The sequence below is a fragment of the Rhinichthys klamathensis genome, unplaced genomic scaffold (assembly GCF_029890125.1).
Source record: "Rhinichthys klamathensis goyatoka isolate OS25496 unplaced genomic scaffold, OSU_Roscu_1.1 h1tg000170l_1, whole genome shotgun sequence".
Lineage (NCBI taxonomy): Eukaryota > Metazoa > Chordata > Actinopteri > Cypriniformes > Leuciscidae > Rhinichthys > Rhinichthys klamathensis.
The window spans coordinates 2060452-2084731 of record NW_026606701.1 but is presented as its reverse complement, the minus strand read 5'-3'; the positions used below and the strand labels follow the sequence as shown (position 1 = coordinate 2084731).

Below are 24280 nucleotides of genomic sequence, written 5' to 3'. Positions count from 1 at the left end.
GGCTAGGAAGTGTTGAGGTGATTCATGATTGGCTGTTTGCTGCCCCGAGTCAAACGAGACCACCCTCATGTTTCTATGACACTTCTATCCAGAGATATCCCTTTGATCTCTTTCAATGGAAGTCTATGGAACTTGTGGCAATGGTGCTCTAAATGGTTGCTAGGGCGTGGCTTGTTAGCTTCACAATGATCCTGAGAGACTGATTGGTCATCTGAGTAAAATGAGCCCGCCCCCTTGTATATCATAACCAGAGTTATGATCAATACAAAATCCCTATGCAATTTACCATAGTAGGAAAAACAAATGCGTTTCATGGGCCGACCTTCGCCATAGTAAGTCAATGGGGCAACTTTGGGCGCCTCTTGCCCCCCAGGGGTACAACTTTTACCCCATTGTGAGGTATGTTCTTACAGAGCCTGCCAGCCTCTTCAAATGTGGTAAATTACACCTTTCTACGAAATCCTCACTCAGAGCTATGAGTCGTCAAAGTTTTTCGCAATGTTAAGTCTATGCGTTTTTTTGGCCGCTTTTTCACCCCTGGGGCGAACACCGTACCCCTGATCGCTTATAAACCTCAGAGCACACCTCTCCTCCATAGGCCGCACGTTTTTACACCTCATTCATGGGTCTGTGACAAAAACTGCGGGAGGAGTAGCGTGCCGAAAAAAAAGTGGAAGAATAATAATAATAAGTATGAGCAATAACAATACCCTTTGGCAAGCACCCACTAATAATTAGGAAATATTTCATTTCGGAGTGAGAGGCGAGTAAAGACTTCAACACTGGGATCATTAAAAAGGCAAGAAGGTATTGCAAAACAGACTTCAGTTTATTCATCACGTGTAAATGAAGGCTGCCTGTGCTCTTTAACTCCAAATATTACTCTAATACCATATGAGTCCAATCTTTTTATTCAAAATCTCTCACAAACAATGACAGTGCTCATAAAATTGAGTTCACAAATTTAAGATTTCTTCCTTGGAACACATCATACATAAATATTAGCATTTCAAAATACATACGCATTTACCCATCACAGGCCAAAAAGCCTAGCTGAATAAAACACCGGAAAAGACAAATCAGAATTGCAATGATTGAGCTTACCCTTTAAAACAGAATTGATAGCATAATTATTCAAAACGCAACAGCTAGTCTATTAGCAGATAGCTCAGTCAAATCAACCGAAGCAGGGGCAGATTTTCACAACACAGCAAAAGCCATTTCACAATGCAGCTATGTTTCACTAGTCACGCATGTATTCTTTGAGAGTGGCGTACAACACATTCAAAGCCGTCACAGCAGTTTTCTATGGCCTGTTATAATTCTGTGCTGGTGTTCAAATCCTGATAATTCACACAGACAGGAAACGTTAAGTGGATAAAAAGGCCCTTCTGCTTGTTAAAAGAGCATGCAAGAGTCCTATCACAGTCAACTGAATATAAAATACTATGACTGGCTGAATAAAGCACCTGGATTTAAGATTGAATCAATTAGAGTGATTATATGCATGTCTTTTTTAATGTAGTTTTGTTGTCTGAGAAAGTCATTGTAATAGGAAGAAACAAACTAAGGAATCTGGTGTCCAGCACCAAATACATCTTCCTCCTGATCTAAGCATTTTGATTGGTTAGGGCAAATTGTGAAGTCTGCATACACTTTCAATGTTTTATACTGCATGTTGTACTTGCACGATTACAAATATATTCCACGGCTGCATAGAGTATCATTGGAAGTCATTCCTAGCAAAAGCATGCATGCTACCATTACAGGACCTGTTGATGCATCGGATGCATTTCTTCCCGCACAATCTGAGTGAGCATGACAAAAGATTGACCTGTGACCTTTAGTATCGATGCTGGTTCAGAAGTGGCCCTGCTGCAGACTGTTACAGGTGTTTGTTTAGTACTGAAAGTGAAAAAGACTGCTACTGTATATCATTGTGTGCTGATTGAGTAACCTTCTTCAGAGTTCAACCCCTTATGTACATTATTATACATACATGTGTAACTGTGTAGAGAGTGAGGGGACATGCTATTGTTCATCATGGCATGCTTGTCCCCTTGTTCAGAAGTGTACTTAAGGTCACTTGAGTGTGAACGTGAGAGAAAGGAGGAGAAGAGCAGGAAGTTGGGGAAGTACCGAGGACAAGGTTACTTGGAAGAAGTGGCAGGCACGTTGATGGGCATGGTGTGCCGTGCGTTGGTCACCTGACGTTGCTGAGCCAGGAAGGACTGGCCGGGCGGCAATAGAGAGTTGGATCGCCCACTAAGACGTGACTCGATTGCCATCTTCTGGAAGTTCAGACTCTGTATGTTTTGCACAAGACAAAACAACAACAACAACAACAAAAAAACACTGAACACAAGGCAAATCATTGCTGATTGATTTTTCAACAAACCAATAAAATGCTTAAAGGTGTTGTGTGAATGAGCAAAATATCGAAAGCCGGGTATACATTGTACGATATATAATAGTCCTTCCCGATTGTTACTTGTCAGACTTTACAAACATGATCACAGTTTAAAGCCATGCCACACTGTAAGATCTCAGATGTCAGTAATGTCAGACTGTACGACAGTCAAGACTCTTTAAAAACGGACGCATGCAAGAAGACTCGTCCGGAGTTTCACATCATTATTCTGTGACACGTTCTGTGACGGTGAGCTGCGTTCACATGTGGGATTGAAATGGTGGCAAGAAAACAAAAACAATCTCTAGCGTTAATTTTGATCATGGCTTGTCTTGAAAATAAAAAATAAAAAATAAAATTAAGACTGCTTATGGAGTGTGGAGCAAGTGGTGTTTTTTGATTTGACGGTCGTTTTAGGAGAAGCCACACTGCAGGACTGCCCCTCAAAAAACTTCGGACACTGGCAGAATTTCAGCTGAGGTCAAATTTGCACAGTGTGCACCCAGACAGAAAGTCCTTCTTCTGTTTAGCTAAATGTTTTTAATTTTTTATTGAAGTTTACAGAATCTACAGCGGTCACAGAGATATATATTTTAAGACATATTTTAGTTTTAAATATCAGGTAATAGGGATATTTTTACAGTGATTTTCCTATAAATATAATTATATTAGTGCTGTCAATCGCTAAAAAAAATTAACTAATTAATCGCACATTTTTCTGTAATAACTCGCGATTAATTGCACCTAACATTAAAGTTTTTAATATATTTTTATGTTGTAATACTTTCACATGTAATCTCCAAAATAATGTAGAAACAACATAAAGACAGCTATAAACTTTAACATTTAATAGGCTTAAAAAATATATAATAAAATGTAATCTAAGTGACCTTAAAACAATCTTCACATAAACCCATTGTAATAGTAATTTAGATGTGCCTTTAATATATCAGGGTTCAACACTAAGGTTTTTTTTCCCAGGCGGGACGGTTCAGAGTTTTACCATCCCTGCTAAAATGCACAAAAAAGTTATTGTTTTCGTTGTTTTTGACTCATGTAACCTTGTAAACAGTGCTTTAAGATTTTCAGGTAGGTCTAACAGGTAGGATTCATATAGAAATGTAATAGATATCAAACACAATCACAGTCTTAACTGCAGAAATTATGAGTTAAATATAGGCTAATTCTTATTAAAGCACAGTGATTTTGATTGATAAATCTTTGATTAACATTAATCCCATACAGCAGTGGGTTTATTAGGCTACTGTCACTTTAAGACCTGATGCACATGACACGGATCTGACACATCCTATTTTCTCACAACTCTTTGCGTTCATTTAACACTCTTTAACTCATTTAAGACTGTGCTTATGAGGATACTTGACAAAACAGGAATTTTGGCATAATTTTGTGTTTTTGTCCGTTCAAGCGTGAAAGAGAAATCAATGCGGTTTTCTGTGCGCCAGTAAAGATTTGAGTTCTCTTTTGCATCTTATGGCGCTTGAATGGTTTAAGAGCACTCGAATGAATGATAGCGTGATCATATACTGTAGCACAGCCAAAGGACGACAGAAAAAAAAATCAATGCAGCATTAATTGCGTTAAATATTTTTAACGGGTTAAATTGAAAATAAAATCCAAATGTATTGCAATACCTTACAGCATTTAATTTACAGAAATATATAAATGTCTTACAGCATATTTCATTTAAATAAATAGCCTACAGCATTGCTAATTGGCACTTTAAACATACCTTATTATACCAAGCTGTCACAACTAACTTCTCCTCATATTCCCTCAGTTTGGCCTGTTCACACTCCCGCTGGGTAAATATTGCACAAGAACAGACATGAGTAAAGGAACAACAAACTGGAAAGAATGACATTGCGAGTTGCAAATTGCTGGACATGAATAACAAAGCATTTTTTAAGAAGAGATGACCTCTCTACCTCCAGCACATTCATCCTCTTGTCTTTCTCAGAGAGCTGCGCTTTCAGTAACTGGATCTCAGCTGAGGCTGGGTTTAGCTTGGGATCCAGAGCTCGAATCACCTAAAAAAAAAAAAAAAAAAAAGCACAATATGATGTATTTAACCATTGGAAGATGTAAAACCACTCTTTTTTTTCAAAAAAACTTAAAATTATCCAAGAAAACATACTATATTGTCCGATTAAAATTGTAGTTAATTAATGTGCAAAAAAAATGACAATGTCAAATACATTTTGATTGGTTCCTCCTAATTGTACATAATTCAATAACATGAAAATATTGAGGACTTCAAAATGACTACAAAATTGTAACATGCAAGAGCACAAGTCATTCAGTAGCAAAATAGGCTACGTATTTGAGAGCTGAAATTAATGTAACTACATCACGCGCTTTCTCCAGGTACATCTTGTATCGATCCTCCATCGCCCTCATGTCCTCATCTTTCTTCTTCAGCGCAGCTGCCAGCTCGTCCATTTTCACACCTGAAAGTGACATTTATCTCTATAACTGAGAGGTATTTTAAAGTTGAAAAGATTTTCTGTCTGACTCAAAGAGGATCATAACGTCACTCTGGACATCAAAGTTTACGGTTTAAGTGAGTGAGTGTGACTCATTCTTGTCTATGAAGTCATGAGGGGCAATTTGGTGTAAAATATAGGGTCAGATCAAAATTTGGAAGCTAACTGGTTTGAGTAGCGTCTGGCTGAAGGTCCTCCAAGAGCTCTTTCTTCTTCATGATTTCATCTTGCGCCTCATTCAGTTGCACCCTGGTAAAAAACAAAAAAACAAACATTAGGACCATCAGCTTCAGAAGGTGCAAAAGATGCTCAAATCAAATAAAAAATCTGAGCAAATGTCTAAACTTACATATGAGCATCCAGCTTCCTCTTCAGATGAGACTGTATAAAAAAGAAGCAAGCAATGTGACTGATAAGTCACTACCACTATAAATGTAAAAGCATTCTGCACATAAAACAAATGAAAGACCAGGTTTCCCAAAAGCATCGTAAGCCCAAGTAGAATGAAAAACCAATGGTCTCTACGATCAACTTAGCTCTCTATGCTTTTGAGAAACACAGCCCATATCATTTAGCAAAGTGCATGTTTATGTAGCACTGACCAAAAATGTGTCAAAACAGCACCATCAAGAGGCCTAAACACACACTTACATCGTCAGGTTTGGCTCCCTGTGTCTGCAAGGCCTTCTGCAGATCCTCTACCTGCTGCTGCAGCTCGCTGATTCTTTCACTGTTTAACCTTAATACACATAAAACAATACACAAGGCTTTTACAGATTGACTGAAACTGACTAAATGAAAATATACCCATTAAATCAATAGTGTCAAATCCATCAAATCAATTAAGCTTGCTATTTAAAACTAAGGCACAGTGGCACTAGTTTTTAACACAACGTGTCAAGTTAAAAATGGTACAACTTTTAAAAATGCATTCTGAATGTACAGTATAGTTTCTATTTGATGCATTATGTCAATCTGTACCTTTTCTCAGTGTCCAGTTGGCTCCGTCCACGCCGGGCCTCCTCCAGCTGCTCCTGCAGTTCAGTTATGCGCCCGTTCTCAGACTCCTCCTTCTGCAGCCGCAACATCTTGTTCTCATGCTGCAGACGGATGAACTTCTCCCTGGAGAAGCAGATACAGTATACACATTAACATATACAAAATATTTAGGTGTCCCAAATTTTTAATGCATAAAAGATGTATGTGAATCACAAAGACAAGTGCCATACTAATCTTCCTAATGGCCTTGTTTCCAGTGTGATGTTATAAACAGTAGTAATAACAGCCATTTAAAATTCTTTCTCTTCACTCTTTATTTGATTCTTGCACAAAATTAAGTTAAAATAAACCAAAATCGCTGCTTTGAAACAATATGTTTTGTGAAAAGCTCTATTCAAATAAACGTGAATTGAATTATGCTCTTTTGACCTTTCTAGTCATCAAAAGAATCCTTAAAGGGTTAGTTCACCCAAAAATTAAAATTCTGTCAGTAATTACTCACCCTCATGTTGTTCCAACCCGGTAAGACCTTCGTTCATCTTCGGAACACGAATTAAGATATTTTTGATGAAATCTGAGAGCTGGATCACTCCTCCATAGGCTTCTTCAGGGATTGAACTTGCCGGCCTCGAAAAGTTATTAAAGACATTGTTAAAATAGTCCAAGTGACTACAGTGGCTCAATCTTAAGTTTATCAAGCGACGAGAATAATTTTTGTGCGCAAAAACAAACAAAAATAACGACTTTATTTCAACTATTCATGTCCATCTCCTTGGGCCTCGAGTCAGTTCACTAGTGTAATAGCGTAAGCTTCTGTTGTTGTACGTCACACGCATCACCAGTGGCGTAGGCAGAAATTGTATTTTGGGTGGGCCAGTGAAAATGTGAGTGGGCCTATAGTTTTTCATAGAAAAAAAATGACTTCAGTAATAATTAACCTTAGAGAGTAGAAAAATTAATAGACAAACTGCAAAAACAGTTACACCTTTATATTCGGCAAATCATCATGTTCAACCAACAGAGCTTAATAAAGGCTGGACAAACCAGTGTAGACAATAACCTGTCTATTTTATTCAGGCTAGTCAGCAGTCCAAAGACAGTTTACCCGAAAATAAAGTAAGCTAAAATAATAATATCGCAGTTAGATCGGCGGCTAAACCCGCGTCAGGCTGACGGAGAGAGGGAGCAAAAAGCAGCCGCCACCAGCACCTGACTAGCCTTCTGGGTTAATGAGTTTGAAGAACTGGGCTGTGTGGACTCGGTAGATGAAGGCAGTGGCGTGTCTTCTTCCTCAACTCTTGCTTTTTTCAAATAGCACATTAAAGAAAGTTGTTTAGCCATTATTGTGGCGCCGACGACGCTTGTGAGTTTTCCTGTCGGAACCCCCAGCAACCATAGCAACCAATAACGTTCCGGAGAGAGGCTTTCTACAACTTGCTTCGACAGTTTCATTTTATTCGGAAAACGAATTAAACACACACAGCAGTCAACAATAAATCAGGTATATATTAATATATTTTCTTAAATACATTTGAATAAAAATAAACTAAAAATGTATTTTTATCAAACTTGCCTGGGCGGGCCAGTGAGTAATGTGGGCGGGCCAGTGCCGCCCTGGCCCAATACTGGCTACGCCCCTGCGCATCACGCACATGACCAGCGTCGGCCAATAGTGAGCCTACGTGTGACGTAGCTCTACGGAATCACACTACGTTAACTGACTAGAGGCCCAAAGAGAAGGACATGAATAGTTGAAATAAAGTCGTTATTTTTGTTTGTTTTTGCGCACAAATAGTATTCTCGTCGCTTGAAAACTTAAGATTGAGCCACTGTAGTCACTCGGACTATTTTAACGATGCCTTTAATAACTTTTCGAGGCCGGCAAGTTCAATCCCTGAAAAAGGCTATGGACTAGTATGGAGGAGTGATCCAGCTGTCAGATTTCATCAAAAATATCTTAATTCGTGTTCCGAAGATGAACGAAGGTCTTACGGGGTTGGAACAACATGAGGGTGAGTAAATACTGACAGAATTTTCATTTTTGGGTGAACTAACCCTTTAAAAAACAATGCACAATGGCTTCCACAAAAATAGCAGCACAACTGTTTTCAACATTGATAATAAGAAGAAATGTTTCTTAAAAACACCAAATATTAGAATGATTTCTGAAGGATCATGTGACACTGAAGACTGGAGTTATGATGCTGAAAATTCAGCTTTGCCATCACAGGAAAAAAAATTCATTTTAAAATGTATTCAAATAGAAAACAGTTATGTGCGATGATTTACCTCATACATGCATCATACCTGAACTCAATGGGCAACATCTCAGCTGCTAGGTTATCATGGCTTGGACTTCCTGTTTGATACTTTGCTGTGAAGTGTGAAATAAGAACAAGTTCAAATTTCATACCATCTGCAAAACTACATTTTCAGTTTGTGTTTACTGAGCTGTGAAGTGACCCAGACAGATCACTGAAATAGCTGGGTTCAAGGCTGCACTGTGGTCAGAATATAAATGTAACAGGTTGTACTGCCTCTGAACTAGCTGATTTGGTTGAATTTAAATTGCCTATGCCAAACAAATCCCTCCCTGAAGGAGTGGAAGAATTGTTATCGCACTCGGCAGAGCCTGTCTGTAGCAATTCATGTCTGTGAGTGACCGTCTTCATTCAAATGGAATCCTTTTCTAGAGGGACATTGCAACACTTTCAGGTGTGGTATCTGCAGTCATACTGTACCTGCTAGTAATAGCTGGTCCTGTTGGGCCTGTGTGCATCGCAGTTCTTCATTGGTCTCTCTGAGAGTGTCCCGCTCAATGCTGATCCTCTGATGAAACACAGATATCACAGAGTTTTTTATGTCTGGTGCCGCTAGTGGCACAGAAATGACACACGTTAGCATTAAATCATCTAATGTACAGTGTTAGTTGTCTGAGTATTTGCATGTGAATGTGTCTGTCTACCTCTTTCTCCTTCAGTACAGCATCATATTTCTCCTGAAATTTCTTCATCTCAAAGGCCAGGTTATCAGCCCTACGGGACTCATCAGACAGTTTCTTGTGGAGCTCCTGACCCTAAAGTTACAGAAACAATGTAATGTTGATATATTACTTTCAAGTCTGAAGTTGTGTGTGACCTCTATGGCTAACATGATTGTGGTCACCATTTCTACGCTACTGTTCAAAAGTTTGGGTCGGTAAGATTATTTTATGAGATTAATGTTTTTGAAAGTCTCTTATGCTCACCAAGACTTACTTAAAAAAAATACAGAACAAACAGTTATATTGTGAAAAATTATTACAAATTAAAATAATTGTTTTCGAATTTAACATATCGAAATGTAATTTATTCCTGTGATGGCAAAGCTGAATTTTCAGCATCATTACTCCAGTCTTCAGTGTCACATGATCCTTCAGAAATCATTCTAAAATGCTGATTTGATGCTCAAGAAACATTTCTTATTATCATCAATGTTCAAAACTGTTGTGCTGATGGTCAGTTTAATGCATCCTTGCGGATTAAAAGTTTTAATTTATAAAAAATAAATAAAATAACCTTCTGAACAGTGTATATCCTGACAACTATTTAATGGCTGAGTAAAAAAACAAAACACTAAAATAAAACTGGTAACACGTTTAAACGGTACCTGTCTCTTGTAAGTCTCTAACTGAGCTCTAGCAGCATTGGCCTTGCGCAGCTCCTCTTCAAGGCTGACCGTGTTGTGCATGTAGGTCATATTCTTCTCCTCCAGAACTTTCACTTGCCGTCTGAGGTCACTTAGATCTTCTAACTTCTTCCTGTACGTCTCAACGGAGGCCTCCAGCTTCACTGCCCGGTCAGAGCAGCTCCTAAACAAACACAAATGAATCATAAAGACTTCCCAAAACAGCCAAACAGAATACTGGCAAAGACTACATATGGAAACACGTATGACCCAGCACACACCTTAATATGTCTAATTCATCTTTAAGCGATCTTGACTCCTCAGCCAAGCTTGTCAGTTCATCATTACGATGCTGAAGCTCCACTAGTTGTTTCTCCAGTTCTTCACAGTGGATGCGGTAATCATCTTTAGCTGCCTCCAGTCTGGATATTACATACACATTTATTATTCACACTGCAAGCTATTTCAAAAGGAGACATTCGACCCACGCTTGGTTCATTATTTCAATGTTTGTCTACTTATGCAACAACGACTATATTCAGAACAGCAGCAGGTTAATATCAAGTACGTTTTTCAGACAATATTTGGCCAGTTAGTTTGGATTTGCGAGAGTGTGAGATGTGTAGTTAGTTAGATGAGGCTGTACCTGAAGGTCTCCTCCTGAAGCTGCTCAAACTGTATTTGTAGCTGGCTGTGCTTCCTCCCTGATGGAGTGCTGGGGTCATCAAAAGTATCAAGCTGATTGGCTCGATCAGTCAAGAGGTCATTTTCAGCCAGGAGGCTGTTCCTTTCCTCCTGCAGCATTGTCACCTGATCAAAGGGCAAAAGGGTCAAATACCAGGCCTTTCTTGGAAACCTGATGTTATTTAATATCAAGGCATGAATGACTTACATACATGGGATATTTGAATGTAGGATTGCATTTACAGTTGTACATTATGATGTACTGCACTACTGTTCAAAAGTTTGGGGTCGGTAAGATCTTTTAATGTTTTTGAAAGAAAAACATCGCTTATGCTCATCAAGGCTGCATTTATTTGACCAATACATATAATATAGTACAAACAGTAATAACTTTAAATATTATACATATTATTTAAATATTAGATAAACCGTTATCTAATTCCGTGATGGCAATGCTGAAATTTCAGCATCATTACGCCAGTTTTCGATGTCATATGATCCTTCAGAAATCATTCTAATATGCTGATTTGGAGCAACAATCCTTTTGCTATTATCATAATATTTTTTGGTAGAAAACATTATACATTTTTACATTATAAATGTATTTACTACTTTTTATCAATTTAATGCCCCCCCCCCCGTCCAAAAAAAACTTTCAAATAGCAGTGTATATGTAGACCATGAAGTAATGATTTCTATTATTATATCCCTTTTACATAAACTCCAAATTGATGCAGTTTCAAATTGTATTTGCAAAACAATTAATTCAGAAAATAAAACAAATCCACTGTTAATGTTAGGCATGTTAAATGGCTTTTATTCTTCTTGTTTTAGAGTTTCACAAATATAAAAACCACAGCAAACTGATAACCCAATAATTTTAGCACTGAACCCATGAGCTCTTTTTGACAGACAGACAGACAGACAGACAGACACAGACACAGACACAGACACAGACGCGCACACACACACACACACACACACACACACACACACACACACACACACACACACACACACACACACACACACACGCACACGTTTGCCAGTGGTTAGATTGGTTAGTTTTAGTTAGGCTAGGTTGCCATGCATTTGTTTAGACTTACCTCTCATTGGTCATGGATACTTTTAACTCAATCTGTCAAGAATCAGCAACACATGAATTTCTAACCCATTTATGGGCGCAGGAAAGTTAACATGGCAGTACAAATCCTGCAACAATATGTTCCTTTAAATGTATATATATATTTATATTTACCACAAATTCCCAAAAGGAAATACATACCTAAACATTTAATGAAAATGCTGTACATTGTAGATTATTTCACCTCTTTGTAAAAGCTAAAAACACATCAGCCTCTGCACAGACAAACCAAAAATACTTGCACTCAAATGCTAAATCAGTTCATCCATGAAAGTGAACAAACAGAACAGCAGCAATGCTGTTCACTGAGCTAACACTTACAGTCTGCAAGCACATTGCAGTATTCTGTTATGCAATATGTATTGTATAAAGCACTATGTAAATAAATGTGACTTGACTTAACATCCCTAATATTATTGTTTCTTCATAGATGCAAATGCTTTGACAATAGTTTTAGTGAAACTGGTATCTCACCTGCATGTCGAGCTCCTGACATCGCTGTGCCAACTCTTCTTTCTCTGCTATGACCTCAGTCAGATCCTCCAAGGCTTTCTTTAACTACCAAAAAACATAATTGAACAATATAACAAGATACTATATTTAATAACAATATCAACACAGTTCTCGGATGGTATGATGTTGTTATATTGTTTGTATTTGTTACCTGGTGTTCAACATCTCCAAGAGGTTCTGTTCCTAACTGAGACATATTCTCCTTGCTCATTAGCTGTAATAAAAAATAAAATAAAAAAAAACACATAAGAATTCCTTTTCATTCTTTCTTTATTAAGGTGAATTTATGGCCACATAAAAATATCTGAATAAAACGAATGGCCTCTCACCTCTTGAATGGCAGTCATCACCACATGCTGTACAGATTCCTCCAAGGTCATGATTATCTGGATATACTCTGGACAAACAACAACAATTTTTAACAATTAAAAATTAAGAAATACAGATAGATCACAAGAAAAATAGCAGCATATGGAGATACAAATACAATACAAATTTGAAACAGCATAAGGGAGAGTAAATAATGACAAAATGTTAAATTCACCATGAAATCAAACAGTTCTTGTTTTTTAAGGTATATTGCAGTATTTAGTACAAATGATGTGCACAACACTATTTAGATTTTTTTTTTTATTCAAGGAGCTGATGCATTATTCCCTCCCAAACTTTAGTCAAAATAACTTTCCTTCCCTCTTGCAACTACATCTCTTCTCTTCTGTGTTTTTCGGCATGGGCGGGACAATCTGATCACAGCAATAGTAAACAACAACAATCAATTCCCGAAAGACAAAATCAAGTCCCACTCAACATTTCTTATTGTTTGAGAATATAGGTATATATTCTCAGATATGTACGTCACAATAGAGAAGAAACGTTTATCGTAACTTCAGTTTCAAGTCCAATTTTTTAAGGCCCTTCCCTCGCTAACTTCCCTCTATCTCGTTCACCTGGATGTACGTCATTACTTCCGTTGCACGAGTGCCCACTACTGGTGGAACCCTTGCAATGGGTTTAAATGGAACACTATAAGCCCTCGGATCACTTGTGGGTAAATTAAGTGCGAGCACTGCGAGTTGCTATTGTGACGTCACAATAGTGTTGATGAGTAGACTCGCTCTCTCAGTCAAAACTGAGGGTTCAAGGGTCTGTCCTAATGAACTTCCCTGGTCCACTTGACGAACACACTTCAAAATGGCGATGGGGATTCCCCCGAGGGGAAGTTTTTGATTGTATGTCAAAAAGTGAAGTTAAACAGCCCTGAAGGTTTTCGTTGAACTATCCCTTTTACTACCTTGTTTCCTGTCACATTTGACTGCACACCCTAGGATGAGCTGTAGGAGGCGTCCCAGCTCTACTTGATCCGACTGCTCTATCACACGCACCAGGTCAGGCAGAGGAAAATCCGTGATCTGCTGAGCTAAAACCTGAACACAAAGGGATCATAACACATACAGAATTACACACACAAGCATGGATTCTTTATTAGAATGAATCTGATTGTATGGTCATTGTGCCTTTGCTAAAATTGAAATAAAACTGCAGGCATTAAAATATCTGTTGCTCATACAGAATGTGCTATAATTAAACCACCCAACAATTACACACATTCATGTGACTGTCGTCGGCATGTGTAAATTGTTAGATTAAAGGTTAATTCCTTGTTGTCATTTCAAAGTCTGACTAATGCCATGTTACAGCAGAAACAAGCATTTTAATTAACCAAACCTCTGTGTAATTTACCTCATTATAATAATCAACAATCATCTGCAGGACCTTTTTGAGGTTGTTCAGCTGTAAAAACGGAGTGAAACAAAGACTTTAACACATTATACTTGACATTTTCTCAAAAGTAGATTTAAGCACTAAGGTCTGGAAGGAAAATGAATGTACCTTGAGTCTTACATTATCTCCAACATCCTCTTTAATGCGAGACAGCCAGCTCTCACTGAACCATGAAGGATCTCTGGAATTGAAACATATTGATCAGTGCAGTTCAGTCTATTCTAATTCAGACACTTTCAGATGCTTTCATTCAGATCAGTCGGTAAAATCAAATCAAATATGTTTTGTTCCCATCCTATCCTGCTTTAATGCAATCGGAGTTAAATCACAATCTCTAAGAACAATATATGCTAAATTTCACTATAGCCTACTTGAATCAATGTTTATTCAACAAAAAATATATACATCAAAACCCAGGTAATATGACTCTGAGGACTACCAACAACCCAATACAAGTCATAAAATATTCAAACACTGACAAGCTGAGATATAAATCAGTAATGCTGACCTGGAAAGAATTAATTTGATTTAGTAGAGCAAGAAGGGGAAAGGAAGGTGGGAGGCAACTGAAAAGTGTAAAACACAGTCAAGTATGAATTAAATGAATGAGTCAGGGAAACACTGCAGCTCAACTGGTAGTACATGGCGCTAGCAACGTCAAAGTCATGGGCTCAATTACCAAGGAACACTCACACCAATCAAATACACAGAATGAAAGCAATATAAGTTGCTTTGGACAAAAGTATCTGCCAATGAATTAATGTCAAGTAAATGTAAACACACTCACATCTGATGCAGAGCCTGAGACATGGCTGACCCTGAGGTCAGATCGTCCACGGTCTTACAGGGGGCTGCAGTTTTGAAGGTCTGCAGCTGAGGCCACACATACAAAGAAAAGAAACATGGGTATAGAGTACTAGAATAAACAATGAAAGAATACAGTGAGTATGTCAACTTTTTTGTCAGCTGAACCCCTTTTATGTAAAATATTTACTTGATGTACCCCCTGAGATTGTATGTTAATATTCATAATAATATGCATAATAATAATTAAGATTTCATTATAACTATTATTATAGATTTCAGTTTTATATCAAATAATTGTGCAGCCCCATTAATATATTTTGATGGTAACACTTTACAGTAAAGTGTTTGTTAACATTAGTTAACTACATTAGTTAACATGAACTAACAATAAACAATATTAGTTAATGTTAAATTCTACATTTACTAATTCATTATTAAAATCAAAATTGTATCTGTTCAAATTTACTTGGCACTGTGAACTAACATGAACAATCATATTTTTAATAACTAACATTGACAAAGGTTAATAAATGCCACATATAGTACTCCCACTAAAAGAATACAATGGAGTAAACATTTACAAAATGCTCAATCATGTTGTTAAAGTTTATATTTGGGTCAATGACATGACATGCATATTTGTGTCCAAGTACATTATTTCCTTTTACAATAATTTGATTCATGTTATTCATAAATTCAAATTCATTCAGTATATCACTTTATTCAATAAAACCTATTTAGTTTGAATTCGTTTTTAGTAAATTTAAATAATACCTATCATTTTATGTTTTGTTATCTTAAACAGTAAATATTAAACATTTCAGGTGGTGCAACTGTCCGAACAAATGGTGCAACTGTCCGAACAAATGAACAGACTATGATTTGTTTTAAATGGTGTCCAATAAAAAAATTAAAAACGAAATACTATGGCAATATTTTATGTTTGAAACCTTTCATATAAACAAATTTGATAAATATCAATAGTTTTAAAGCTGTTGAGATGATTCAAAAACTTTTGTCCAGCAAATTATGTCAGGGTGGCACAACTGCAAACATGGCTGTTTTATTATAAATTGACAAGGTAATAAAAGTAAACATAATAATGCATCATCCAGAGGACCCCAACTGATCCTTGTGGTAGAGTGAAAAGGTTTGTAGATCTCTCTCAAATACTGGTAAAAACTAATTTCAAGTATGGGTAGGTTGGCACACTTGCCATGTCAGGTGGTACAACTACAGTATATACATACAACTATTTGGTTGTACCACAAAGTCAAAAAATTATATTAAACAGGTTATTTAAGCACTGAAACTTATTTAAAACACATTGTTCATGACTCAAATATATAATCTGATTTCTGAACAAAAACATAATTTGGACAAATGTGGGTGTGCAGTTCTGACCAAAGCAATAGAGAACACTATATAAATGTCATTCTGAGATACTAATACAAATATTGCATTTAAAATGTGCCATACATTATAAGCACAGGCATGCCATTCATTGCAGCAGAATGAATGAAAATACAGAGACACCACAGGTTTAGAGATTAGGATCTAGGAAAGATAGTCTTTTTGAGAACTATTCAGAGGGGCCCTGGCGCAGACGCAATGTAAACACAGCCATGGTCATGGATCAGAGCCAAATATAGAGAATCGCAAGCACGCGCCGTACGCGATCACAAGCCGCAGTCAACAGTCAACGCGACATCATATTAAACTGAGACTGGGAATATCTCATTGCATAAGAGACATTCCACAAATACTCTTGCTAGCCAGATTAGACACCTAAATAGGATGAGGAAGGAGTTGGCTGTGCTGTGACTGTTTGTGTTGTTTACATGTTTAACCGCATTCTGAGTCTAGTTCTAATAGTGTCGTTTTGATTATTAGCCTTTTATATTTTATATCTAGGCTATTGTCGCGTGCTGGACGGGTGCCGCGTGGAGAAATTAGCGCATTTGTAAATGTTTTAATGATGCACCGCAGACCCCATTTGGTTTACATGAGTATGTGGAAATGTCTTATTTCCGGTAATTTTGGACCATGGAGCCAGAAATAAACGACTACCTGCGACAGGAAACTTAACGCTATCGTCATGGCTCTGATCGCAGATACATGGTTCTGGTGATCATTAAGCCAAACTAAAAGACAGGATCTTACCCAAACAATCAGGCTCTCGCACAGCGTTTTATTTAAATCCATCTCTCGTCTGTGCTATCGGGCAAATATCTCCGTCCACCTGTCAACAATGCGCTTCCCTTTCCCACCTGCGAGTGTATTTGCCTAGCGCTCACCAGCGGCGCTACGTTCACGTCAATTGCGTCTACGCACAAATTGATACGTAAAGGCTTCCTGAATGCACGCCGCTGATACAGCGCGTGATGCGTTGATAAGGATTGGGGATTGATGGGATCAAGAGCGCAACAGCAAGAAATAAAACACCAATGGCGTGTTGAGTTCAGGACACCGTGCAGCCAATCTAAATAGAGATCTGAGAAGATTGGCAGAGCAGTGAACATTGTTTGGTGTAATAGTTTGGTTTCCACACTCTAAAAGAATATAAATGTGAAACAGTCTACAGTGCGTTATACAATTCAAATTCATCAACACAAACTTAAAATGAGCCAGATTCACCTAAATAAGCACTTAATTTTTTTTTGTCTAATGTTTATTTAGCCTATTAGGATTTAAGATTTAAATTTTCTCTCACATTATAGAAATATAGGATAATAAACCATGGACCAGCAACAAACCAGCTGGCAAAACATGCTGAGTTGTCAATATGAAATAGATTGTATTCCATGCAGAATGTCCAGATTTCACTGTCATCTCAGACCATCTGTTCCAAAACAAATTCATCAGCTTAACCTGGATTTAAATATTTATTATAGCCTACCATTAAATTAAAATATCATAATTTGTCCAATGTGTATTTTATTTGACTTATTTTACACGTAGCACTGCATATAGGGACATTCTTATGCATTTATTCCATATCACACACTTATCAATGCTTCATGCAAACTTTTGGCAGATTACAATGACAGTTGGCCTTTTATTTCAGAGGCACTTATACAAGGCAGATCACTTCTAAAAATATATAGTTTAAATCTTCAAATGAGCCTTACTGGCTCCGGGTTAAAACAAAATGATTGTATAATTAAAATAGTCAAATTGAGTTGAAATAAGGAAGAATGCTAATTACTGATTTACACAGATTTGTGTTTTCTGTTGCTAAACATTAAACATTAATATCTCTCAAAGCTTTTATTACCTTTTTTGTAATAAAAACACAAGATAAGATTGTGATGTGAAGTCACATTCGCCTTGTATATGAGCATATGTGGGAATACTAAGTTTATATATAAAATAAGAGACACATTATTTACACATTATGACACATTATGATGCTTTACTCCATTTATAATGTCACCACAAAGCCACATAATTTAATCACATTACAGCACATACTTGAGCTCAAGAAATAAGCCAAAAATACATTTTCTGTTGGAACTGTTGCACCAGTATATGGGACAGCCTGGTGGAAGCAATCCTTGACTGACATGACACTGGACTTTAAACCATGATAGCCTTCAGATTCTTATTTGGGCCAGGGGCCTTTACTGCCCCTGCTATTTTCAGCCACTATGACCTTGTAGTTTAGGCAAAAATGGGAAAGATAAATATTAGCTTGAGACATTTTTAGTAACAAGGTCCAGGGCAAATGCACCGATGGTATGAAGCCAATGTGGGTAACTAAGTCAATAAAGAATTTCGAGATATTTATTTAATAAAAACACACACACATAATATGCTCCAGCTACACTGTACACAGGTACATAGATTGGAGGGTCAATGTATTTAATATAATGAGCCTATATGGGGTATAGTATTAAAGTAGGTTTAGCTTTATTTTAACCTGCTGGATTGCCCCAGTTACTGGCATCCAATCCCAGTGAAGTGCCTTTCTTTGGTCATCCATATGGGACAGTGTATTATATTGTGTAAACTTACGGTAAACCATTGACAGGTTAACCAGACGACTAACCTTCTTAAAGTAGGAGGAGATTTACAACCTGTCTTTGAACCTGTGATAGTGGTCACATGACAAAAATAAAACACTTGAGACCGAGGAACGGCCATGGCTTTGATCAACACAAATATTGCCAATCAGTACACTTTTACATTGATGATGAACATATTACAGAGATCAGTAAGATTGCAAGCAACTTTCCTGAATTTCGAAAATCCAACAGGAACTCAGTGTATCTAATCTTCAAAAAAGGGACTGAAGTGGGACTGAAAGCCCTGGCTAATGATTAAGCCGTCAGTCAAATGTACTGTGTGAAGCAGTTGAAAGCATTCCAGTCTCTGCCTTCCACGAGAGAAAGCAACTGAATTACGAACAAGAAACATGCCCACCAGCTGCAGCTTCCACAACAGGTGAGAGAGTCTAACTATTTGTTTTTTTTAATATATTTCATGCACATTTCTGTGCCTGGTAATCCTAAATTGAGTGTTTAAATGATGATATCTTGCATAAATGAACAAAGCAAATTATGGTTAAACTTTATTTTAAGGTGTCCTTGTAACATACAGTAAAGTATTGAGTAAAATACATGTCCTTAATATAGGGTTAGTAGCATGTAATTATGCATAATTTACTTTTATTACTATAAGTGTAACATGTAAAAAGGACACTGTAAAAGAAAGTGTTACCCAAATTAATAACTTTGTTTGATATAAGGTTATATTTAAACAGTTTAATCATATCCAGCATCTCTTTAAAAGAGAGAGAAATATATAATTTAGACATAGAAATGTATATATAAATGAATTTTGAATTTTGTGTTGTGTCCTGCGACTGCAGGTTAATTGTGTTATGGTATGTTGGGGCAATAAAAGGCTCCACACGCACACACACACACACACACACATTAAACACTATGATATCAGATTTCAACATGTCAGTCAAACTTTTTTCAGTTATAATTTGAACTCACATTGTGTTGTTTTACAGACAATTTTGCTATATCTATATATCATAATATAATACCTTCAAATAAAGTTCTTTTCATATCAAAAGCAAATTTTAGTTCAGTAGTGGCATATTTCATATCCTGATGTATTGTAAGGCTGCCTGATATTGCGTCATCAAGTATGAGTAAAACACAGGTGTGTCAGACAGCTAAATTTAGATTTTGTACGTGCTCATCTAGACTTCGTCAGCCTATATCTAATCGTGCAATGTCATCATCATTAAATGTGCATCATGAGTTGAATGACAATTCATTACAGCTGATTTTCTTTTGAAATTATGGGTGGACAGTCTTTATTAGAATAAAAACATTTATTCATCTCAAGATAAAACCTGCTTTTTGTTACAAAATGTATTACCTTTTAAACACTAGCCCTGCATTTTGGTTTAAAGTCTTGAAGGAAAGGGTGAACATAAACTCCACAGTATTGCATTTCAATAACGGCATCTCTCACTTTTGCAGGTCCTCTCTACACTCAAAGATAAGGTGTCAAGGTCAGCCACACAATCCTCACGTGAACAACAGAGAGGTGAATAGTACAGTATTCCTCTTTTAAGTATTTTTCTAATTAAATGCATCATTTCCGATTAGAAATGTGCATTTCAGTGTGTTTCAATACAATACTACAAAATTAAACAATCCTAGAAATAAATGACATGTATTAGCCTACCGTTTTTTTTTTTTTTTGTGAGTATAATCTCTTAATTTTATACTTGCAGGATTTGCCTAAAATGTGGTTACCAGCTGGCAACAGGGATGTCCACTGCCCCGTGTGTTTACAGAGCGCCAGTTATCCTGTAGAGACAAACTGTGGACATCTTTTCTGTGGTGCGTGTCAACCGACTGCAAACTACATCATTGCAAAAAAAACAACTAAACAATTATTTGGATCTCAGATGTTAGAGTTTCATAATGTTAATCATAACATGCTGGTTCACTTAAGGTTTAGACTGTAGTAACTGGGACCAGTTGCATAAACAAATCCATTATGTTAGCAGTTAGTCAAGTCAGTCTTACTAAATTAGACCAATCTATGGTTTTATGTAAATCGACTCCAAAAAGTTATGAACAGTCTAAAAGAAAAAAATTGGATGACTAACTTGTAAGACTAGTTTTAGCGGTTTATCCAACCGGCCCCTGTCTAACTGTGAGAGAGCAGATGGTGGGCATTTACTACCCGGTCATGTGACTCTTGAGTGTTGTGTATGTTGTGTAATATTATACTGTTACCATAGTTACGAAAGCAGTGCCTCTCACCTGACCTAGATCACGTGAATACACTCAGAGAGGGACAATTTTTAGATTTACGTTAATAGCAAACTACAAGGTTATACAAAATTCAAAACGTTGTACCATCACATTGTAATTCTCGCACCACTTTAAATAAGCTCAATAAAGAGACTGAAATAAAGAGCAGCAAAGATACAAGCAATAAAAATGAGTCATAAAAATAAATAGATTTGTGGTGATACACAAGTGATTCAATCAATTGTTCCAATATCTATTCTTATTATTCTTCCTTCTAGTCATATACATTTGACTAAATATATAAAAAGTAGTGAACCTGAACAATTCATTTATGTTAAATAAAAACTTTGAGAAAAAAATATTCCATCTACTTGCTAGATTTACCTGAATCAAAAAAAGGATTAAATAAATATAGCTTGGCAACAAACCATATTTTTGTATGATTTTAACATGATGTGAATAATGGAATCCAAATTACATTTCTGAATCACCAAAGTCAATGTATTGCTATGGAAAATGAAATCTAAGGCATCTATACACAAGTTTATGAGCCGTTTCCGCTCTACATCCTAAACTCCTCCCGTCGATGCAACCCACTTCCGTTCTGGCGGTCTGGGTTTGTTTTGCTAGCTAGCTTCGACAAAGCGCTGATATCGCAGTGACATAACAATTACAACATGAAGAAAGGTGGTTCGGGAACGATGTGTGTGATAGTTGGTTGTAAACACTCGAGAAAGCACCTGAACGAGTGGTTAGATAGAGAGTTCTACGACCGCAAACCAGCTACGAAGAGGTCCATGCGCTCCATTGTTTACACACAAACACACTCACACAGTATCGCGCCCGCGCCTCTCTCTCACACACAGTTCGATCGCCTAATTATTATCATCATGGCTCACACACACACACACACACACACACACACACACACACACACACACACTTTGCACTCTAGCTAAGAAGCCTATGATATAGTTCGGATCGTCAGGAGGACATTCACTGACAGCGCGTTCTCTTTTGTCTTGTCGCGCATGAGTGGTTAAAGCATTTGCGTGAATAAGAGAATGGTCATAACCCTAGCAAAAGGATGACAGAAAGAACAGATGTTGCGTTTGCATTAAATATTTTAACACGTTAAAGCTGGACAAAAATGAATCGGGAAAATATTTTTCTCACGGCCGCACGCCGGAGATCCGGCACGGTGGCGAAAAGTGATTGCATTATTTATTGCAATAAGTAGAGGCTTCAATCGTTTTGTTGTAAGTAGAATAGGCTACTGCATTTTAAGGGGTTAGTTTCGACATTTAAAGGTATTTTAACCGGTAAAATGGTTGGTTGGTACACAGCAGGTAAAACAATGCAGAGTCATAAGGATAATTGCAAAAGAGATCATGTCTTTATTTATAGCTCAGCAGTAAGTCATGTTATAGGTTACAGTCCGTTTTCCAAATACAAACACGTATTCCATCCGCAACAACATGCTTCTTTTATTTCCTATAATCATGTAAATGTCTTCCCTGATTAAGCTATAAACTGCAAACACTTATTTAGCCACAATTGTTGTTATTATGTTAAAAGAAACATTAAAGTAACACACAGATACATTTGCTATTACCACGGACATAAACTGATAGTTATTTGCACGTTATGTCTGTTTTATCTAGCTGTGTATGACATGACACAACCGACTTTGTTGCTGTGCAGATATTGATATGCCTCGACGGCTTTCAGATTGTCCAATTGCTTTTCCATCTATTGCCATGGATTGCACGAAGTAGGAGCAAATCTCGCTGTACGTTATGCTGGGCCACGTCGTCATGTTAGTGTTCTGCACTGAATTCGGGTGGGGGATAGTAACGCCATCTCCAGTCGTGGAACCGTCGCTGTGTACACCGGCAGACGCTGTGTGCAAACCTCTTCCGGCGGAAATGAAGTGCATTTAAGTAGAGTTATGGCGGCGCCCATGATTTGGCGCGTAAACTTGTGTATACAATAAAAATATTATTATATCAAAGACGACAATTTAATTGAGTTGGCCCAACTCAATTTGGGCCAATGTAATTGAGTTGGAGTATAAAGGGCCTGAATCATTTTCTGAGTGAATAGGCACATAGTAAAGGAGAGGCCAATGCTTATCTGTCGTCTGTCTCTTTCCATCTCTAGCACCATGTCTGATATCTTACTGGAAACATTGCTCCTGGTTAGATGCCATCAACTGTCCTTTGTGCAGACAGACGGTAAGAGATGCTGTCTCGGTAAGAGATTCAAAAAGATGAGATAGATAAACCTCTCATCGTATTTGGTGTCTTTTATTATATAGACAACCACTAAAATGAAAGGGTTATCTTTTTTTCTGATTTATTTGTTATCTTTATACTCAGGTGAATAAGATGTGCCGTCTCTTCAGCGAGAACAGAGCTGACTGTAAAGAGAGAGAAGTGCTGAGACATGTCAGAGACTATAACAAGCGCTACTCTGGAGCACCAAGACAGGTAAATACTTAGAGCATGTTCCGTTTCACTCTACAAAAACAATGCGATTGTAATAGCTCGGCACGGCCTACAGTCAGCATCTGCGTTGTGTGTACTGCGCATGCTGTAAAAGACAGGTGACAGTTGACTTAAAAAACGTAAGCTTTCTTTTTTGTTGACAAGTTTGCGCCGCTCCCAGTAAATCAATGCAGTGACCATTATTACTTCTCAGCAGAGTTTATCATTTTATTTGCTATGGACTATATCACATCACCACACCTATTTCGTTTCCTGATGCCTCAAAGGTTGTGAAACCACAGGCCAGGAACGGCATTGTTGCCTACAGTTGGATGACACTCACGGATATGTTTTTATTGTTTAGATACACGTCACAGACTGATATCACACGTGCTAGGTCATATGCTGCAATATGATTGTCATCTTTTTCTTTCTAGGTTAAGGACTACCTGTGTGATACACCTCTCTTTCTGCTCTTGCTGGTGAGATGGCTGGGGAACATGGGCGGCCTGGTGTGGCTGTTTCTCTTGAGGGTGGCTGTGTGTGGATTTGGTGCTGCCATGTCCTTGGCCTCCCCTCTGGAGACTCTTCCTGGGCCGTTGAGCAGTGTGCTGGGCACCCTGGATGATTTTGTAGTGGTCTTCCTTCTGCTCATCTCTATTGTTAACATCAACCAACAGATGGGGCCACAGAGGACAGGAACGCGCTCAGTCACGCAGGGTGTTCTGACCGACGCCTTGTAGAGGACAGTGATAATGTGCTTACTAGCATGTTGAAATTACACTAATCAACCTTGTTGGCAAAGGTTAACCGTGTTATGACCTGCTGCACTTTGAACATGGAGTTTTGATGTTATAAAACCAGGCAATTTAAGGTGTTTTATTAAAGACAGATTGTACATAATAAATGTAAAGTGCTTTTGTAAATATTAAAGTTTCTAATAAATACTTATTTATATATTTTTTGTTTAATCGCTTAACTTTCACACA

General features: G+C 37.4%; 2 protein-coding genes across 2 annotated transcripts; one reads left to right on the top strand and one right to left on the bottom strand.

The window, feature by feature from the left end:
• Nucleotides 1-808: 808 nt before the first annotated feature.
• hook1 (hook microtubule-tethering protein 1) lies at nucleotides 809-16859 on the bottom strand. The gene is made up of 22 exons (XM_056259879.1): nucleotides 16676-16859; nucleotides 14493-14578; nucleotides 13814-13886; nucleotides 13664-13714; nucleotides 13215-13347; nucleotides 12253-12320; nucleotides 12075-12137; nucleotides 11885-11968; nucleotides 10229-10392; nucleotides 9864-10004; nucleotides 9565-9766; nucleotides 8882-8992; nucleotides 8658-8745; nucleotides 8224-8290; nucleotides 5899-6039; nucleotides 5569-5656; nucleotides 5267-5298; nucleotides 5084-5166; nucleotides 4781-4881; nucleotides 4360-4461; nucleotides 4164-4232; nucleotides 809-2306 (listed from the first exon to the last, which is right to left on the bottom strand). The coding sequence occupies exons 1-22, from the start codon at nucleotides 16715-16717 to the stop codon at nucleotides 2151-2153; spliced, it is 2145 nt and encodes a 714-aa protein (XP_056115854.1). The 5' UTR covers nucleotides 16718-16859; the 3' UTR covers nucleotides 809-2150.
• Nucleotides 16860-18849: 1990 nt separating this feature from the next.
• Nucleotides 18850-24250, top strand: si:dkey-183n20.15 (RING-HC_RNF170 domain-containing protein). The gene is made up of 6 exons (XM_056259877.1): nucleotides 18850-18958; nucleotides 20017-20083; nucleotides 20274-20382; nucleotides 22966-23039; nucleotides 23184-23294; nucleotides 23729-24250. Exons 1-6 carry the CDS (start codon nucleotides 18930-18932, stop codon nucleotides 24032-24034), a joined length of 696 nt encoding a protein of 231 aa, XP_056115852.1. The 5' UTR covers nucleotides 18850-18929; the 3' UTR covers nucleotides 24035-24250.
• The last annotated feature ends 30 nt before the right edge of the window (nucleotides 24251-24280 follow it).